This window comes from Betta splendens, chromosome 4 (genome assembly GCF_900634795.4).
Source record: "Betta splendens chromosome 4, fBetSpl5.4, whole genome shotgun sequence".
NCBI classification, from domain to species: domain Eukaryota; kingdom Metazoa; phylum Chordata; class Actinopteri; order Anabantiformes; family Osphronemidae; genus Betta; species Betta splendens.
In genome coordinates, this window is record NC_040884.2 from 24,160,889 (window position 1) to 24,174,276 (window position 13,388).

General features: G+C 46.1%; 1 protein-coding gene across 1 annotated transcript in view; it reads right to left on the reverse strand.

Moving 5' to 3' along the window:
• The window catches only part of pde4cb (phosphodiesterase 4C, cAMP-specific b), a 90,709-nt gene that overhangs the window by 29,138 nt on the left and 48,183 nt on the right, over positions 1-13,388 (reverse strand). Inside the window, exons 4-17 of the mRNA XM_029149477.3 lie at positions 9,047-9,238; positions 8,623-8,664; positions 7,898-7,934; positions 7,377-7,450; positions 7,243-7,292; positions 6,976-7,088; positions 4,555-4,648; positions 1,950-2,122; positions 1,759-1,857; positions 1,505-1,669; positions 1,324-1,423; positions 1,084-1,238; positions 858-980; positions 96-278 (exon numbers count right to left, since the gene is read on the reverse strand). Coding sequence (XP_029005310.1) covers positions 96-278; positions 858-980; positions 1,084-1,238; positions 1,324-1,423; positions 1,505-1,669; positions 1,759-1,857; positions 1,950-2,122; positions 4,555-4,648; positions 6,976-7,088; positions 7,243-7,292; positions 7,377-7,450; positions 7,898-7,934; positions 8,623-8,664; positions 9,047-9,238 — 1,600 coding nt within the window. The remainder of the gene's footprint in view (positions 1-95; positions 279-857; positions 981-1,083; positions 1,239-1,323; positions 1,424-1,504; positions 1,670-1,758; positions 1,858-1,949; positions 2,123-4,554; positions 4,649-6,975; positions 7,089-7,242; positions 7,293-7,376; positions 7,451-7,897; positions 7,935-8,622; positions 8,665-9,046; positions 9,239-13,388) is intronic.

Below are 13,388 nucleotides of genomic sequence, written 5' to 3' on the forward strand. Positions count from 1 at the left end.
AGGAGTGACATGTCAGATGATTATAGTCAGAGAACTGAAACTGCTCCTCTTCCTGTGAGGTTCTGAATCATTTACAGTACATCTCTAAGTGTTACCTGGCTCTTCTCAATGGAGGCGTTGTGTTTGTCACACATTGGACTGATCTCCATGCCCTTGTCCCGCTCGCGGTCTCCCTGGGTGAAGAGCTCCACCATGATGCGGTCCGTCCACTGCCGGTACAGCTCCAGTGGCTTCGTGGGGTTGCTCAAGTCGGCACAGTGGACCATGTTCTGCAGAACCTGGAGGGGACACGCTCAGTCAGTCCCTGCAGCTCATGTTGTACTAATAGGGATGTGCTTTTAGTATATTCCTGATTCAGGGGGGATGTTGACCCTGAAGTCAGCTGAGCCCGGTGTGCTGCCCCGCATTCTACCAAGGATAACCACTGCCAATAACTGGTATAACATAATAATAACTGGATAGTTTATAATTGTTTTATTCGGTCGATGCTGACCAGATAAAGGTAAGTCGGTCTGAACCAGCACAACCAGTCGTTCAGCTCAGATGTAGTGACGCCTATTTGTCCAGCAGGAGGCAGCACTTTCACACTAACATCCCAGCTGCACATGCAAGCAGCTGTTCAGTTTGTTGTGTAGGAATAAATGTTGAATAAATGATGTGGAAACACAGGGTTGTGAACATCTCCATGAAACTCAGTGTACCATCATTATCAATGCTGCCATATGTGATTCATACTGTATGTAATGGCTTTAAAATTAGCCAGTCGTGATTTATGACTTTATGTTATTATTGTATGTATTACAATTTTACATTAAGCAGTAGCCAAACACCATGGAGTGCTTTCCGGCACCTCTCACCTGGATGCGGTCAGAGTAGTTGTCCAGAAGCAGGACTCCCAGACTGGTCACCTTCTTGGTCTCCACCATGGTCTTCATGTCTGCCAGGAAGTTCATGTGTTTGGACATGTCAGTGGCCAGCACCTGAGGACGACAGCCACACTGGTGTCTTTATGAAACAGAATACGCAATGTTGTGCTCCACGCTGCGCTTCGGCAGCGCTTCCTGAACCGTGCAGCCATCTCACCATGTCGATCACCATCTTGCGGAGGGAGTCCTTCTGCTTCTTGTTGAGGTTTTGGAAGATGTCACAGTTTTCTTCTTGGAGCAATTTGAAGCCCACGGCGAGGTGGTGGTTCTCTAGCACCGACGCGTCGTTGTACATCAGCGCCAACTCTGAACCTGCACATATACAGGGAAGCGTGGTTCAGCTGTAGATTGAAATGCTAATGATCATAAATACTAAATACTGCACAACGAAACGTACTGGTGTTTATTAAGAACTGGTTGGTGACTCCTGGGTGGTCGACGTCGTGGATGGCGCTGGCAAAGAGAGCAGCCATGATCTCCAGGTCTGTGAACACCGCCTGGGCCAAACGAGCACAAAAGACACAGATTCAGAACCATGCAGACCCCGGGGCTGGAAGGCGCCAGCGCCGGCAGCTCACCTCCAGCGCCGGCGTGGACAGAAGGACGTGCGTGGACTGCACCACGTCAGCGGCGTGGATGTTGTTGTGATAAGCTACATCGGCGTGGTAGTGGTCCTCCAGAGTCATCATGAAGGTGATGAACGTGTCGATTGGGACCTTAAAGGTTTTTAAGAGGTCTCGCTCCTGCCAGAGAGATTAGTTATTGTTTAAAACCGCTGCTGTTGTTCATATAGTGATGCAGTGAGTGTATTCCAGGCTGAGCTGCCTCCTACCTGGAAGACAGAGTACATCATCACCGTCAGAGGACGGTTTCCGGAAAATTCTGCTATCTTGAAAATATCCAGACCCCAGCGATTAATGTCCTCAATTTCCTGGAGATGAACAGACAAGTATGAGACGCGGCGCTTTGCGCATGTAGGTGCTCATGTGTGCGTTGCGCTGCGGTGCGGCGCTGTGACGCCACCTTGGCCAGCATGCTCTCGTGCGGCGTGGTGACGCCGAAGCGAGGGATGCAGGCGGGCGCTAAGCCGGGACTCTGTGTGGCCTTTTTCACCCCGCTGATCTGTGACATCGGCCTCTTCTTCTTCTCTTTCTCCTTAAGAGGCGGAGACAAAATCTCCATGTCATGTTGTTTCTCTGCAACGGGAGGATAGAGACGAGACAGGCACATATGTTAGAACGCGTGTTAGAACCTTAACAAACAGCCTGGAGGAGGTCTGCAGCTGAACCCTCTTTTCTTTGTATTGTGGCTCATTTGTATTAATACTGCTTCTATCAACTTCATCACTATTACTGTACTGTACCACTACTTTCCACATAGAAAGTTCAATAAAATCTCTCGATCTGAATATTTTCACTTAACTCATAATTGTAGAAGTTTTGTATGAGGCCGAACAGTTTATCAGTTTATCTTCTAGTAAGTTCTATTCTGTCCTTCAAAGACAATCACTGAAGACTGAAGATATTTTAATTACTAATAGTAAAACTACAGCCACTTGTTGCTGCAGTTGCTATTGATTAATCAGCGATTGTGGCACAGCAAATACATACAGCACGGGGTGTATGTTTGTAGGTCATCTAATAGTCTCAGAGACGTTTCTCCCCAGTGATGAGGAGCCCACTGATTCTTTATACAAATGGTATCTCTAATTTTACAAATCTGCAGTTTCATTCACTCACATAAACAGCTAATCAATCAATCCGTTCGCTCAGAAGTAGTGGTTGTTACTCAGACTACTGAACTGCTATGACTGTAAGTCAAGTGTTACTTGGTTTAAATACTACTTTTATACTATATTAATTAGAAGGCTTAATTCTACTAGAAGTAGATAAAGTGTAATTTGATATACATTTCAAATTACTGTACATGCATTTCTGCATAGAGAGTAAAACCAGTCATATGAACTGAATAAAGTCACAAGCTGTCAGCGACTAATTAATCTGAACTGACATGTGTAGATTATTACTTGTTCAACTGACATATAAAAACAGAACAAACAAGAACATACACCAGTATATTCATGCACCACTGCAGAATATAGCTGACTGTTATATGAGCCAAATATATATTCTCATTACTTCATGGCAGTGTGTGCAGGAGACCAGCAGTGGAAAGCTACTGTAAGGATGATGGGTAAAATCATTATAATCATATCTTATTAGGAGCTCTGCGTTGTTTTGACAGAACACATCTCACGTTTGTAAATGCTTCTCTCCAGGTTGGAGATTTTTTAACAATCTGATAATGGAACATAAGGTTATCAGAGACAGCATGAGCGTAACCTCATGCAGTACAGTACAGTGTTGACACAAAGGTGCTGTCCCAGCAGACACGCATGTGCTGAAAATGACTCATGCCTTTTTGTACATACCAAGGAAATAATGATCCCATTTTGACATCACAGAGCTCCGGTTCTAGCTCCCGTCCACACATCACACTCAGTCATTTCCGTCCTTGTATTTCTAACAAGCACCGTAGCAGCGGCTGCTTGAAGATGAAGCGGCCGGCATCAGAAAGATGCGGAACGACCTGAGTGGCAGCATCGCACAAGCCTCTCTGGCCTCTCTCACCTCTCTCACAGTGCCTCCTCTTCCTCACCCCCAAAACCACAGTGTTCATTTCCAAACAAAGCGAGGACCGATGCCGAGGCGGTCATATCAAAATGCGGTCCGACTGACAGCTCCATCCGCTCGGCCGGAGCCCCATCCTGCCGGCACGGCTGCTCAGGACTGAGCCTATTGATGCAACACGCCGTGTGATAATATTGCACCCTGTTGCTACGACAACGCCACACAATGTGTTCGGGAATGCTGTCAGTTGCCGCGCCTCCTTTTCGTTCAGGGAGGGAAAAATCCTCACCTTCACCATCTGTCCCCGTTCACAAAGCCCTCTCCTCCTTTAATCACGCTGTCGTCATTTTTTCAAATTCTCCTTCCATTGTATTTCATATTTTATTTTTTCATTACACCTCACTTATACTTTTCTTTAATACATCTCAATATTTTTACTCCTTAAATAATTGTCTCCTTTTTTCTATAAAATTGTAAAATCTCTCTCTGCTCTTGGTTAAATTTTTAAGGCTGCTTTGTTTCTGCTCCCCTTTTTCTGTCCTCACTAAATACCCCCCTTCCATCTGTCCTCTACAAACATAAACAACATGGTGGATCTCAGGTTAACAGGCAGATCACTAAGGTGAAATATAATACGATTGATACCGGATCAGTCCTGTGCTCTTATTGAACAAATAAGTGTCCTGAGTATGTATCTCATATATTGATATTGAGATTTTTTAAACCTTTATTTAAAAATATTTTTTCCAATTTTACCATATATAAAACACGCCCAAACTATTCCAATTCAACAGAAACACTAAAAACGCTCATACAGATGAATACAAAATTCTCATATAAACGCAGATTGCTTTTTTAGACAACTGTACTTAATTACTTGCTATATATCTAAGATGATTACAATCATAAAATTATTCTATTTTTCAACATCACTGCTTTTCAGTGAGCAACAGCCCACAAGCCTTAGCATGCATGCACCCGTTTCACTTAAAACTCACCTAAGAAGGTGCTGGCAATGAACTCGGACACCTGATTCCCTGAGCGGCTCGTCTCTGACAGCTGCGTCAGCTCGCGATTTAGCATCCTCTTAAACTGTGGACACAAGAAAAAAAGGAATCTGTGTTTAGTGGAAGTAGACATAATTACAATTTTATGTGTGATTGCTTTATATGACTGCAAAACCGAGACATAATTTAGTAGGAAGTTTACATCATGGCTCTGCAAACTACCATAGTGGACGGTCCCTGTGTTTCCGTCACTATGCTCCTATTCTTTCCATGAAGTCAGTGAGGTTTGTTTGATTATAATACATTTACACTCGTTATGTTGCCTGCAATGTCATCTCACACTGTGTGTGCAACAAAAGAACAGGTCGCAGCGTTAATAGAAACCAGTCCACAAAGTATATTGGTAAAAAGCTCTGCTCTGGATGGACAACTGTGGCAAATGGCAAAACAAAAAACAACAAACAACATGCACACAAAGGCCTTATGAATCTTTCCTCTGCTCTTGGGGTGCGAGACAGAAGGCTGGCCTGTCGGTTCATTCGTCATAACGCCTGCAGCGCCCTGTGACGTTAATCCCTGAGAAATGCTCTGTGAATTAAATTATTATTACTGCACCTTAGAATCAATCCTTGCGGATCCTAAGACATGTTGATTATCATGTAAAAATGATAAAAGTCAGCTTAATTAATTAGGGAGTGTCCAGAACATAATATATTGTAACATAGACTAGATATGGAAAACATCATTACGCCTAGTGGACTGTGTGTGACTAATCACAGTGTGTCAGTAAAATATACGTTTGGTGTCGTATTCTGATGCAGCACATTTACTTCCCATTTTAAATTAATCGAGTATTAAATGTTAAATTTTCTTGTTCGTTTTTTTAGCTTTAAATGATTGGGCATTTTTGTTCATGCCAAAAAGCAGTGTTATGGTTTTCCCTTGAGTTTTATCGCAGCAGTAGCTTCTACAGCGATTATGTAACAGCTCCAGCACGTGGTGGCCGAGGGAGGAGGGAGGAGATCTGGGTGAGAGAGAGAGTGATGCTGCAGTGGCTACACACAAACACATGGACACACATTCAAACACACACTGACATGAAACATAATCCTGCAGCTCTAACCCAAACTGTCTGCACCTTCTCAGACTCTGTCGCTCTGTGAGGCCTTTCTTTCCACTTCACACGCTGACAAACACAATGCATCACATCCCAAAATGAGCCACAGGGCTCCGTCTCTGCTTTACATTTAAAACTCATTTTCCAATATGCACATGCTAGCGTTTAGCGTTGCTGTTCCTAATTATCACACACACACACACACACACACACACACACACACACACACACACACACACACACACACACACACACACACACACACACACACACACACACACACACACACACAACCATAACCATCCACACACTAGCTGTATATTGTGTTCGTGGACCCAGTCCTGAGTCAGATCCAACAGGCAGTTGCACTCAGCACTCAGCCACCTGCCACAAGCCCGCACTGCTGGATCAATAGATCCCAATGTAAACACAGAAAGCAGCAGCACCCCCCGCGGCTCACCTGTCTCCAGCACAGACAAACCCAGAGCGCCAGCGCAGGCATGTCAGCCCACGCATGCTGATGTTGGAGGTCGCTGAAATCCAAAAGCTCGCTGGCTTAATGTCAGGCTGCCATCGCCCCACTCAGACACTCCACATGCAGCAGGGACAGTTTGAACGGGAGGAAAAAGTCCACTTGGAAGTCAAAGTTAAACACACAGCCCCATGTGTTGTCCCGGAGGTGAGGGGAGTGGGAGTAAAAAGGGTGGGTGGGATGGGGCAAGACTGGGTATGTAGTCTGTCAGTAGGGAGGAAAGGGTGTGACTGCAGTCTCTCATCCGACTACTGTTACACACTGTCAGTGAGAAACATAAACTGGGAGAGAGGGAGGAAAGGCTCTGAGAAGTCCCCCCTCCTCCTTTGTCCCTAGTGCTGTCTCCCCTTCTCTGTCCAATCAGGACTGTCTGGCTTCAGGGGCTGGGTGGAGGAGAGCGATCTGATTGGTCGACTAGGAGATGGAGGGGGTCTGAGTGTAGCAGCCAGACGGGGGAGAGAGGCGGGAAGGAGGGAAGTGAGGAGATGCCGATTAACTCTTTCAGCCATTCATAAGGCTTGTTCACAGCCATGTCTACACTCAAACTATATTGTTACAATTAACCATTCACAAGGACAATAAAGTGAAAAGTATGTGACCTAAACAAGACTCATAGTCAAAAGCAGGAATCAAATAAAATACTAAAGTTACACAAAACAATATTTTATATTGGGAGAATAAAAAGAAAGTGGTCAGGCCTCACTGTACAGCAACACTGACTGAGTGACAGGTTTGCTGAGGTTTCTCGGAGCGGAGTCCTCACCTTGTTGGACGCCATCTCGCTGACCGAGTGTCTGGTCTGTAGTGTCTCCAGCTGGTCCAAACACCAGTCCAGCTCCTCCAGGGTCTCCACCGCCAGCTTCTGGTACGGCTCCTCTGAGGGGTCAGAGGTCACGCAAACACAGGTTGAAGGTGAGTACAATTACCCTAAATAACAATATCACAAACCCACATCTAAAGCTGAATTACACGTTAACTTGTCTTCAGTTAAGCACGCGCTATATTTCACTTTGGGGGGTTTTGCACTGACCTCCGACACATGGCTTACACAGGGGGGGTTGGCTGCTGCTCGACGGGCGCCTGGAACAAGAAACGGGGCAGGTGTAACAATCCCCACAGCCAGAAGCAACCAGTTAGTCATCACCTCGCTTTGCTGGTTCTTACTTGCTTCCTACACGATCCTGCAGATGTGTGAGTACAGCAACATTACTTCTCACCGTTCGTAGACTGGCAAGAACCTAAAAGAAGACACACAAGCGTTAGGTGTGTGTGGATGTGGGTGGAGACGCGTCAGAAAGGAATATTAATGATCTGAAATAACTTCATGCTGACGTGAATTCTTGGTGTCATCACAGCACAGTTCCACCTGCTCATCAGTGATGTGTATGAATTAGAATGAAACTAGATTGTTATGGGCAACAACACATATCTACAGATGCACCTGCATGATGTGGAAGCGTAGTGAATGTTAGATATTATAATGTGATCAGCGGTCAGTGTTGAGAAGTGCAGCAACGAAAAGAATGAGCTGTTCAGCACAAACAGAGCGCGTGGGAGTTTTCTGTGAAAACCAACTATTTTTAATTATGATGAGCCTCGTGGACTGTCTGGACAGTTTGGACAGCAGAGAATCTACCCCGCAACGAGCAGCAGCGGTGGCGAACGCATGGATGGACTCCACTAACCTGAGCGAACGGCGTCACTATCATGTCTTCTCCATGCCTGGAAAAACACCAAACACAGTGAAAAGACAGGAAATGCCTCACACACACACAGAATCACAACAAAAAGGCTTGTTGCGGTTTGGTTGGGAGGCCGTACTGGACACAGGGAGGGGTTGGAGTGCTTCTGGTTGAACAGGCACTACTTGGAGCACAAAAACTCCTCAGTGGACCAGAAATGCAACTGATGTCACACACAGACACTGAGTTATGCTTTTGGACTCCGTGCCTCCAAGTTATGTCTGTGCAACTGAAACAGGAAGTGAGGAGCAACGTTCATGCACTGGAGGCTGTGGAAGCCAACATGTGGAAAAATCCAGCCTGCTGGACTTTTTTATGTCACCACATGCACCTCACAGCAACTCAAGCTCCAGGATAAACCCATGCTGCCGATGCGATGCGTCGGTCGAGTCAGTCTGGAAGCAGCGAACGCTGGACGCTGCGCAGGCGACACAGGACAAACGCTGTGTAATTATCAGACTGTCAGATTGGGCCCAGTCCACTTTAAAGGTGCGTAAGGCCAAATCACCACCTGTCACATGCTTCTGGAGCGGAAAAGGAACAACCTCCCAGGGCCGGAGCCGAGGTCGGAGCTGTGCTTTTCAGGCTGTGTTCAGGGAGAGGTGGGGGGGGTTTGACTCATGACAACACAGGGACAGACACACGGCAGGCGTCACTCTTTGTCTCACCGAGGCAGCCAACTGACTTCCCAGTGCTTCAGTCCCTCCTCCCTTCAAAACAAAGCAGCGACAGCTATTGGTGGTCGAGGTTCCACTTACACTGTGGCTTCAAAGCAGCACGGATAAAGACTAGAACCTGAACTAACACGTGACTGCTCTGCTTCAAACAGGAAACTGGATGAAACTACAATACATTTAAGAATTTCCCCTATAACTAATGTTTCCAGGTTGATGGGATGGTGGTAAAGGTCTTATAGGTGAACATAGAACATAACTAATTGTGTCAGTTCACTTCTGATATACAGTCGACCTGGAGACGTCAAACCATTTGTTTTCTGCAGAGAACTGGACCACGGGATTTTGCCCCAAATCCTCCACCTCGCTCAACCCACTGTGGAGGCCGACATCACAGACAGCGGCTTAAAGTACTCACAGGTCGCTGGCAGTGGACGAGTTGCGGGACATGGCTTTGGGCGAAAGGTCGAAGTCTGAGTCGGAGCGGTAGAGGAATGACTCGCGGCGCTGACTGTGGGGGAAGTTGGCCTGAAGTACCAGGCCAGAACCCGGGCTAGTCTGAGAGTCCAGTGGACTGCGACCCACTGACAGGCCATTCTCCACATCAAAACTACAGAGAAAGAGAGAAGAAGAAGAAACACATAAACACCTCTGTTTCAGCATTTGCACCTGATTATTAAAATCTATGTTCCAACTGTTACCAGTGCTGGAGGACACATGGGAACTGGGACAGTGTCTGCACCACTAATTACAACACTGCTCAGTATAAACATTCAAAAAGGAAGATTTTAGCAGTTGGAGCTGTGAAGGCTTTTTTGCGCGACCTTGTGATCAGGAGCTTTTCACAGTCCAACACACGCTGCTGCACCTTTGCCTCTTCCATCCGTGTGACGTCAGCACTGACTTCATGCGTGTTACGTCAGTGGAGCTACTTACCCGCGCGACCCCCTCACTCCCGATATCACCCCATCGCAGGCGCCACATTAAAAGACACCGGCGTTAGCGAACAAAGACCTCCACTCTAAGTAAACAGCTCCCACACGATTTCATTTGCACGGATTTGTCTGATTCTCATTTGTTCAATAAACCTCTCACACAGAACATCTTTTTTGGCGATAAATTGTGCAACCATGAAAAAAGTTGATGCTGAATTGGAGAAGGATAACAAAGAGGGGCGGAGGCAAAGTGAGACCTAGAGAGAAACCTTCTTCCTCGCGCCTCTTTGTGTCCCGCGTGCAACGCAGTGCCTTGCTCAAGGACACTCTTGGCCCAGGAGCGGTGCGCGCTTCACCTGCACGTTAGCATAAGTCAGCCCATCAAAAAGCACCTGCTGTCATATGTGGTCGTCCGATAAAATCAGATGTAAAATATTTCTGTGGACACTGCATTTAGCGCGTTTTGATGAATCACACTCGTTGTGATGCGTGTCAGCCGCCCACTCATTCGCCGCTACAACAATAGAAAACAGAGCACCGACTGAGCAATGCAAGGTTGCTCCTGGGTCTATTTTTAGCTCAGCCTGCCTCCTGCACTCCAGCAATAGCACTGGCTGATAAATGCAAGACGGGCATTAGGCCACTGATACTGAATGAAACAGACCCAATTCACAGAAGCAGACAGAGAGAGACAGAGATGAGGAGGAGGAGGAGGGGGGGGGTCTGTATCCAGCAGCGTGATGTGCAGCAGCGCCTCACGCCTGATTGGTGGGACACGGCAGAGGGGGCGGGGCTTGCAGCAGGGCTTACCTCAATGTTGACACCACTGCCGCCACCCCACCCCACAGCCAACCCATTTTCGCACCCCTACACTCCCCCCCCCTCGATCTCCGCTGGCCCAGTGTAGTCAGTCGTGACGAGGCTCCATCAGAGGAGACCAGTGACGTCAACAGCTATAAATAGATCTGCCTGCCAGGAACGAGGGGAACTAGGAGACTTATGACAGAGCTTACGTAGATATCCCCCCCGGCGGAGAGCAGATGACTCCCCCCATCCTCATGAATACATATATGAAGGATTTTTCAAAGTAATTTTGATTGGTTGGCGATAACGTGCATCTAGATGACTCCGGGTGCAGTATTGTAGTATTTTCCCACAGCACTTATACTCCATACATTTATACTTATCTTTCATTCCTCTGAGTCTCAGGGTGAGTGCATAGGGTGTTAAAATGACACTGTGACAGCTTACATGGCTGCTCATCACTTCATCCCGAGGAGGGAGCAGTAAGTGATGTCAGTTGTCACAACAAAACAAATCAATATTCAAGATTAAGATGATAACAGCAATAGTGACAGGCACGTTGTAACATTAGTATTCCATATTATTATCATATATACAATTATTTATTCCTATTTCACATTTCACAGCCTGCCAGCAGCTGCTGCCAGGGAGCGGCCTTGTGATGGGGAGGCAGCGCCCACTGGTGAGGCAAATATGATACTGCAACGCTCCTTTCTGTGCATATATGTACATGTATTAGTACTTGTTTGAAATTACATGAAACATTTTTATTTTATTAAGGTTCATATGTAAGGTAATATGTGCTACATAAGATAATGTGACCACCAACTGACTCCAGACGTGTCTGTGCAGAGCACAAAACCAGCATTTCCACTCTCACTACGCTCATTTCTGTGATTCCCAACAGTCTTCTGTGTCCCACTGTTTTTTGTTAATTCTATCTTCGCAAACAGAATTGAGCAATGCGGCTCCTCGAGGAAACGTTAGGTTTCTTCTGCAGGAAGGAACAAGAGGAAACAGTAAAACGCATGCGAGGGCAAAGGAACGGATGAAAGCCAGTGAGAATGGAACGTTTGAAGCCTAATTTACAGGTGCTGTGGGAATATAAAACCTACTTCCAGGATCATTACACGCCAAACAGCTTGTCTCTGTGAGCGTCCAGCGCTCAGACGCAGCATTGAGCTGTCCGCGCTTTGACTGATGATCCAGTTCTTTGTTACATGTTGTCAGGTGGAAAGCCTGTACTAAGTGTTCTGTGTACTACACCTGTAAACTATGCACCAGTACCCACAGTTGGTACAGCTGCACTTGCTATAGCGCTGCTCCTGCGACAGAGCAGATCAGGCGCCCTCCCTTCAAACACAGGCGGCGGCGTCTTGTTTAGAGGCTGTGGACATAACAAGCTGACCTTGGTCGGTCTCCTGCCTCCAGCATTGTTCTCCAGCCCTCTGACGTCAGCGACGCCTCCCTGCTCTCCCTTTAACTGTGTTTTACTGAACTTTTCTCACACATCCCCTCACACTCACATCCCAACCTCCGCTTTACTTCCCAGGATGTCAACTCATCACCAATTAGAGGAACAACAAAAAGGGACAACTTCGGCTTAAACGTGATCTCAAAGCTTCCATTTGATTGTCAGTTGATTTGCTGTACGCTGGGTGATGACGTTGACATTCAAATTTAACACTAAATCCACACAATTTTATATTAAAGATGATTGTTAGAAAAACAATTGTCATGCAAACAATACAGAACATTTTCTGATTCTGTGTCAGACTCCTCACAGGGTCGTTCTTTACTCAAGAGGTAATAAAAACAACTTATTTCAATAATCTATAATATAAGTAATAATTTTATTGTTATTAACAAACAACAATTCAACAAGTTGAATTACTGAGAGCTGATTTGTTTGAGTTTTGTTCACTGGACAGGAACGATAACATGCATCGTCACTAAAAGCTTAGATAAAACCTGTGGAATGCACAGTATCACAAGGCCAGATGGTGTGATTTGACTACAAACGACACAAACCTAAGGTCAAAGGTCAACCCACACATATATGTACAGACACGGTCCCTCCTGTTTTCTTTCCTTGTGGCGTGGGAAATGGCCGAGGGGCCTCAAACATCACACCAGGAAGGAGGCGAGAGGTGAGAAGAAGAGGAGGAAAACAGACCGGAGAACATTTTATGAATGTGTGCGTGTGTGTGTGTGTGTGTGTGTGTGTGTGTGTGTGCAGGGCATCATTTTACTGTTGCTTTTACATGACTTCTAAAGAACAACAGAAGTTGCAGAGGCCACATCACTGTATGTGCTCGTGTGTGTGTCGGTGTGTGAGGAGAAAAACAAAGTGTAGAGTTCAAACAGAAAGAAAGTTGTTTTTGTGCCTTACACCTCAGGCCTATTGTACGTTTGACCTGAACGCGCAGAAAAACACCCGGCTTCCCCTCCATACAGCTCTTGCCAAACAGATCTTTCCGTTTGCTGCCACAGTGTGCGTGTGTGTGTTTACGTCTTCATGCCAGCGTGCATCGAGGAGAGGGAGGGCAGAACGAGCAGGGAAGTTATTTAAGCCTGTGAAAACTGAGGCCAGGAAAGAAAGATCAGCTCCTGTGTTCCGTCTAAAAATGCAGTCGGCTCCTTTACAATCAACATTAAAACATGAAGATGCAAAATACAGCCAAACAGGTTGATTTTGCAGGTGGTAAACGTATATATTATCCTTAACTTGGTGCACATACTGTACATTTATCATCTAAACCAAACGAGCCCAGACGTGTAATCACTGAGCTCCGAGGGAGTGAAGGAGTTGAAAACACACACTAACGATAGCAGCAACGTACTGAGGCTCATCCCAGAGTCAGACCAGACCTTGAGTTTTATTCAGACTCCATTTCTGAGGCGAGAGTGAAGGAAACCCAAACAAGCTACTGCAGCCTCCAGTACCAGATGTTTTGGACAAACATCATGAGGCTGATGACGAGGCTGCATTAGCTGATATGTGATATAGATGCACTGTAA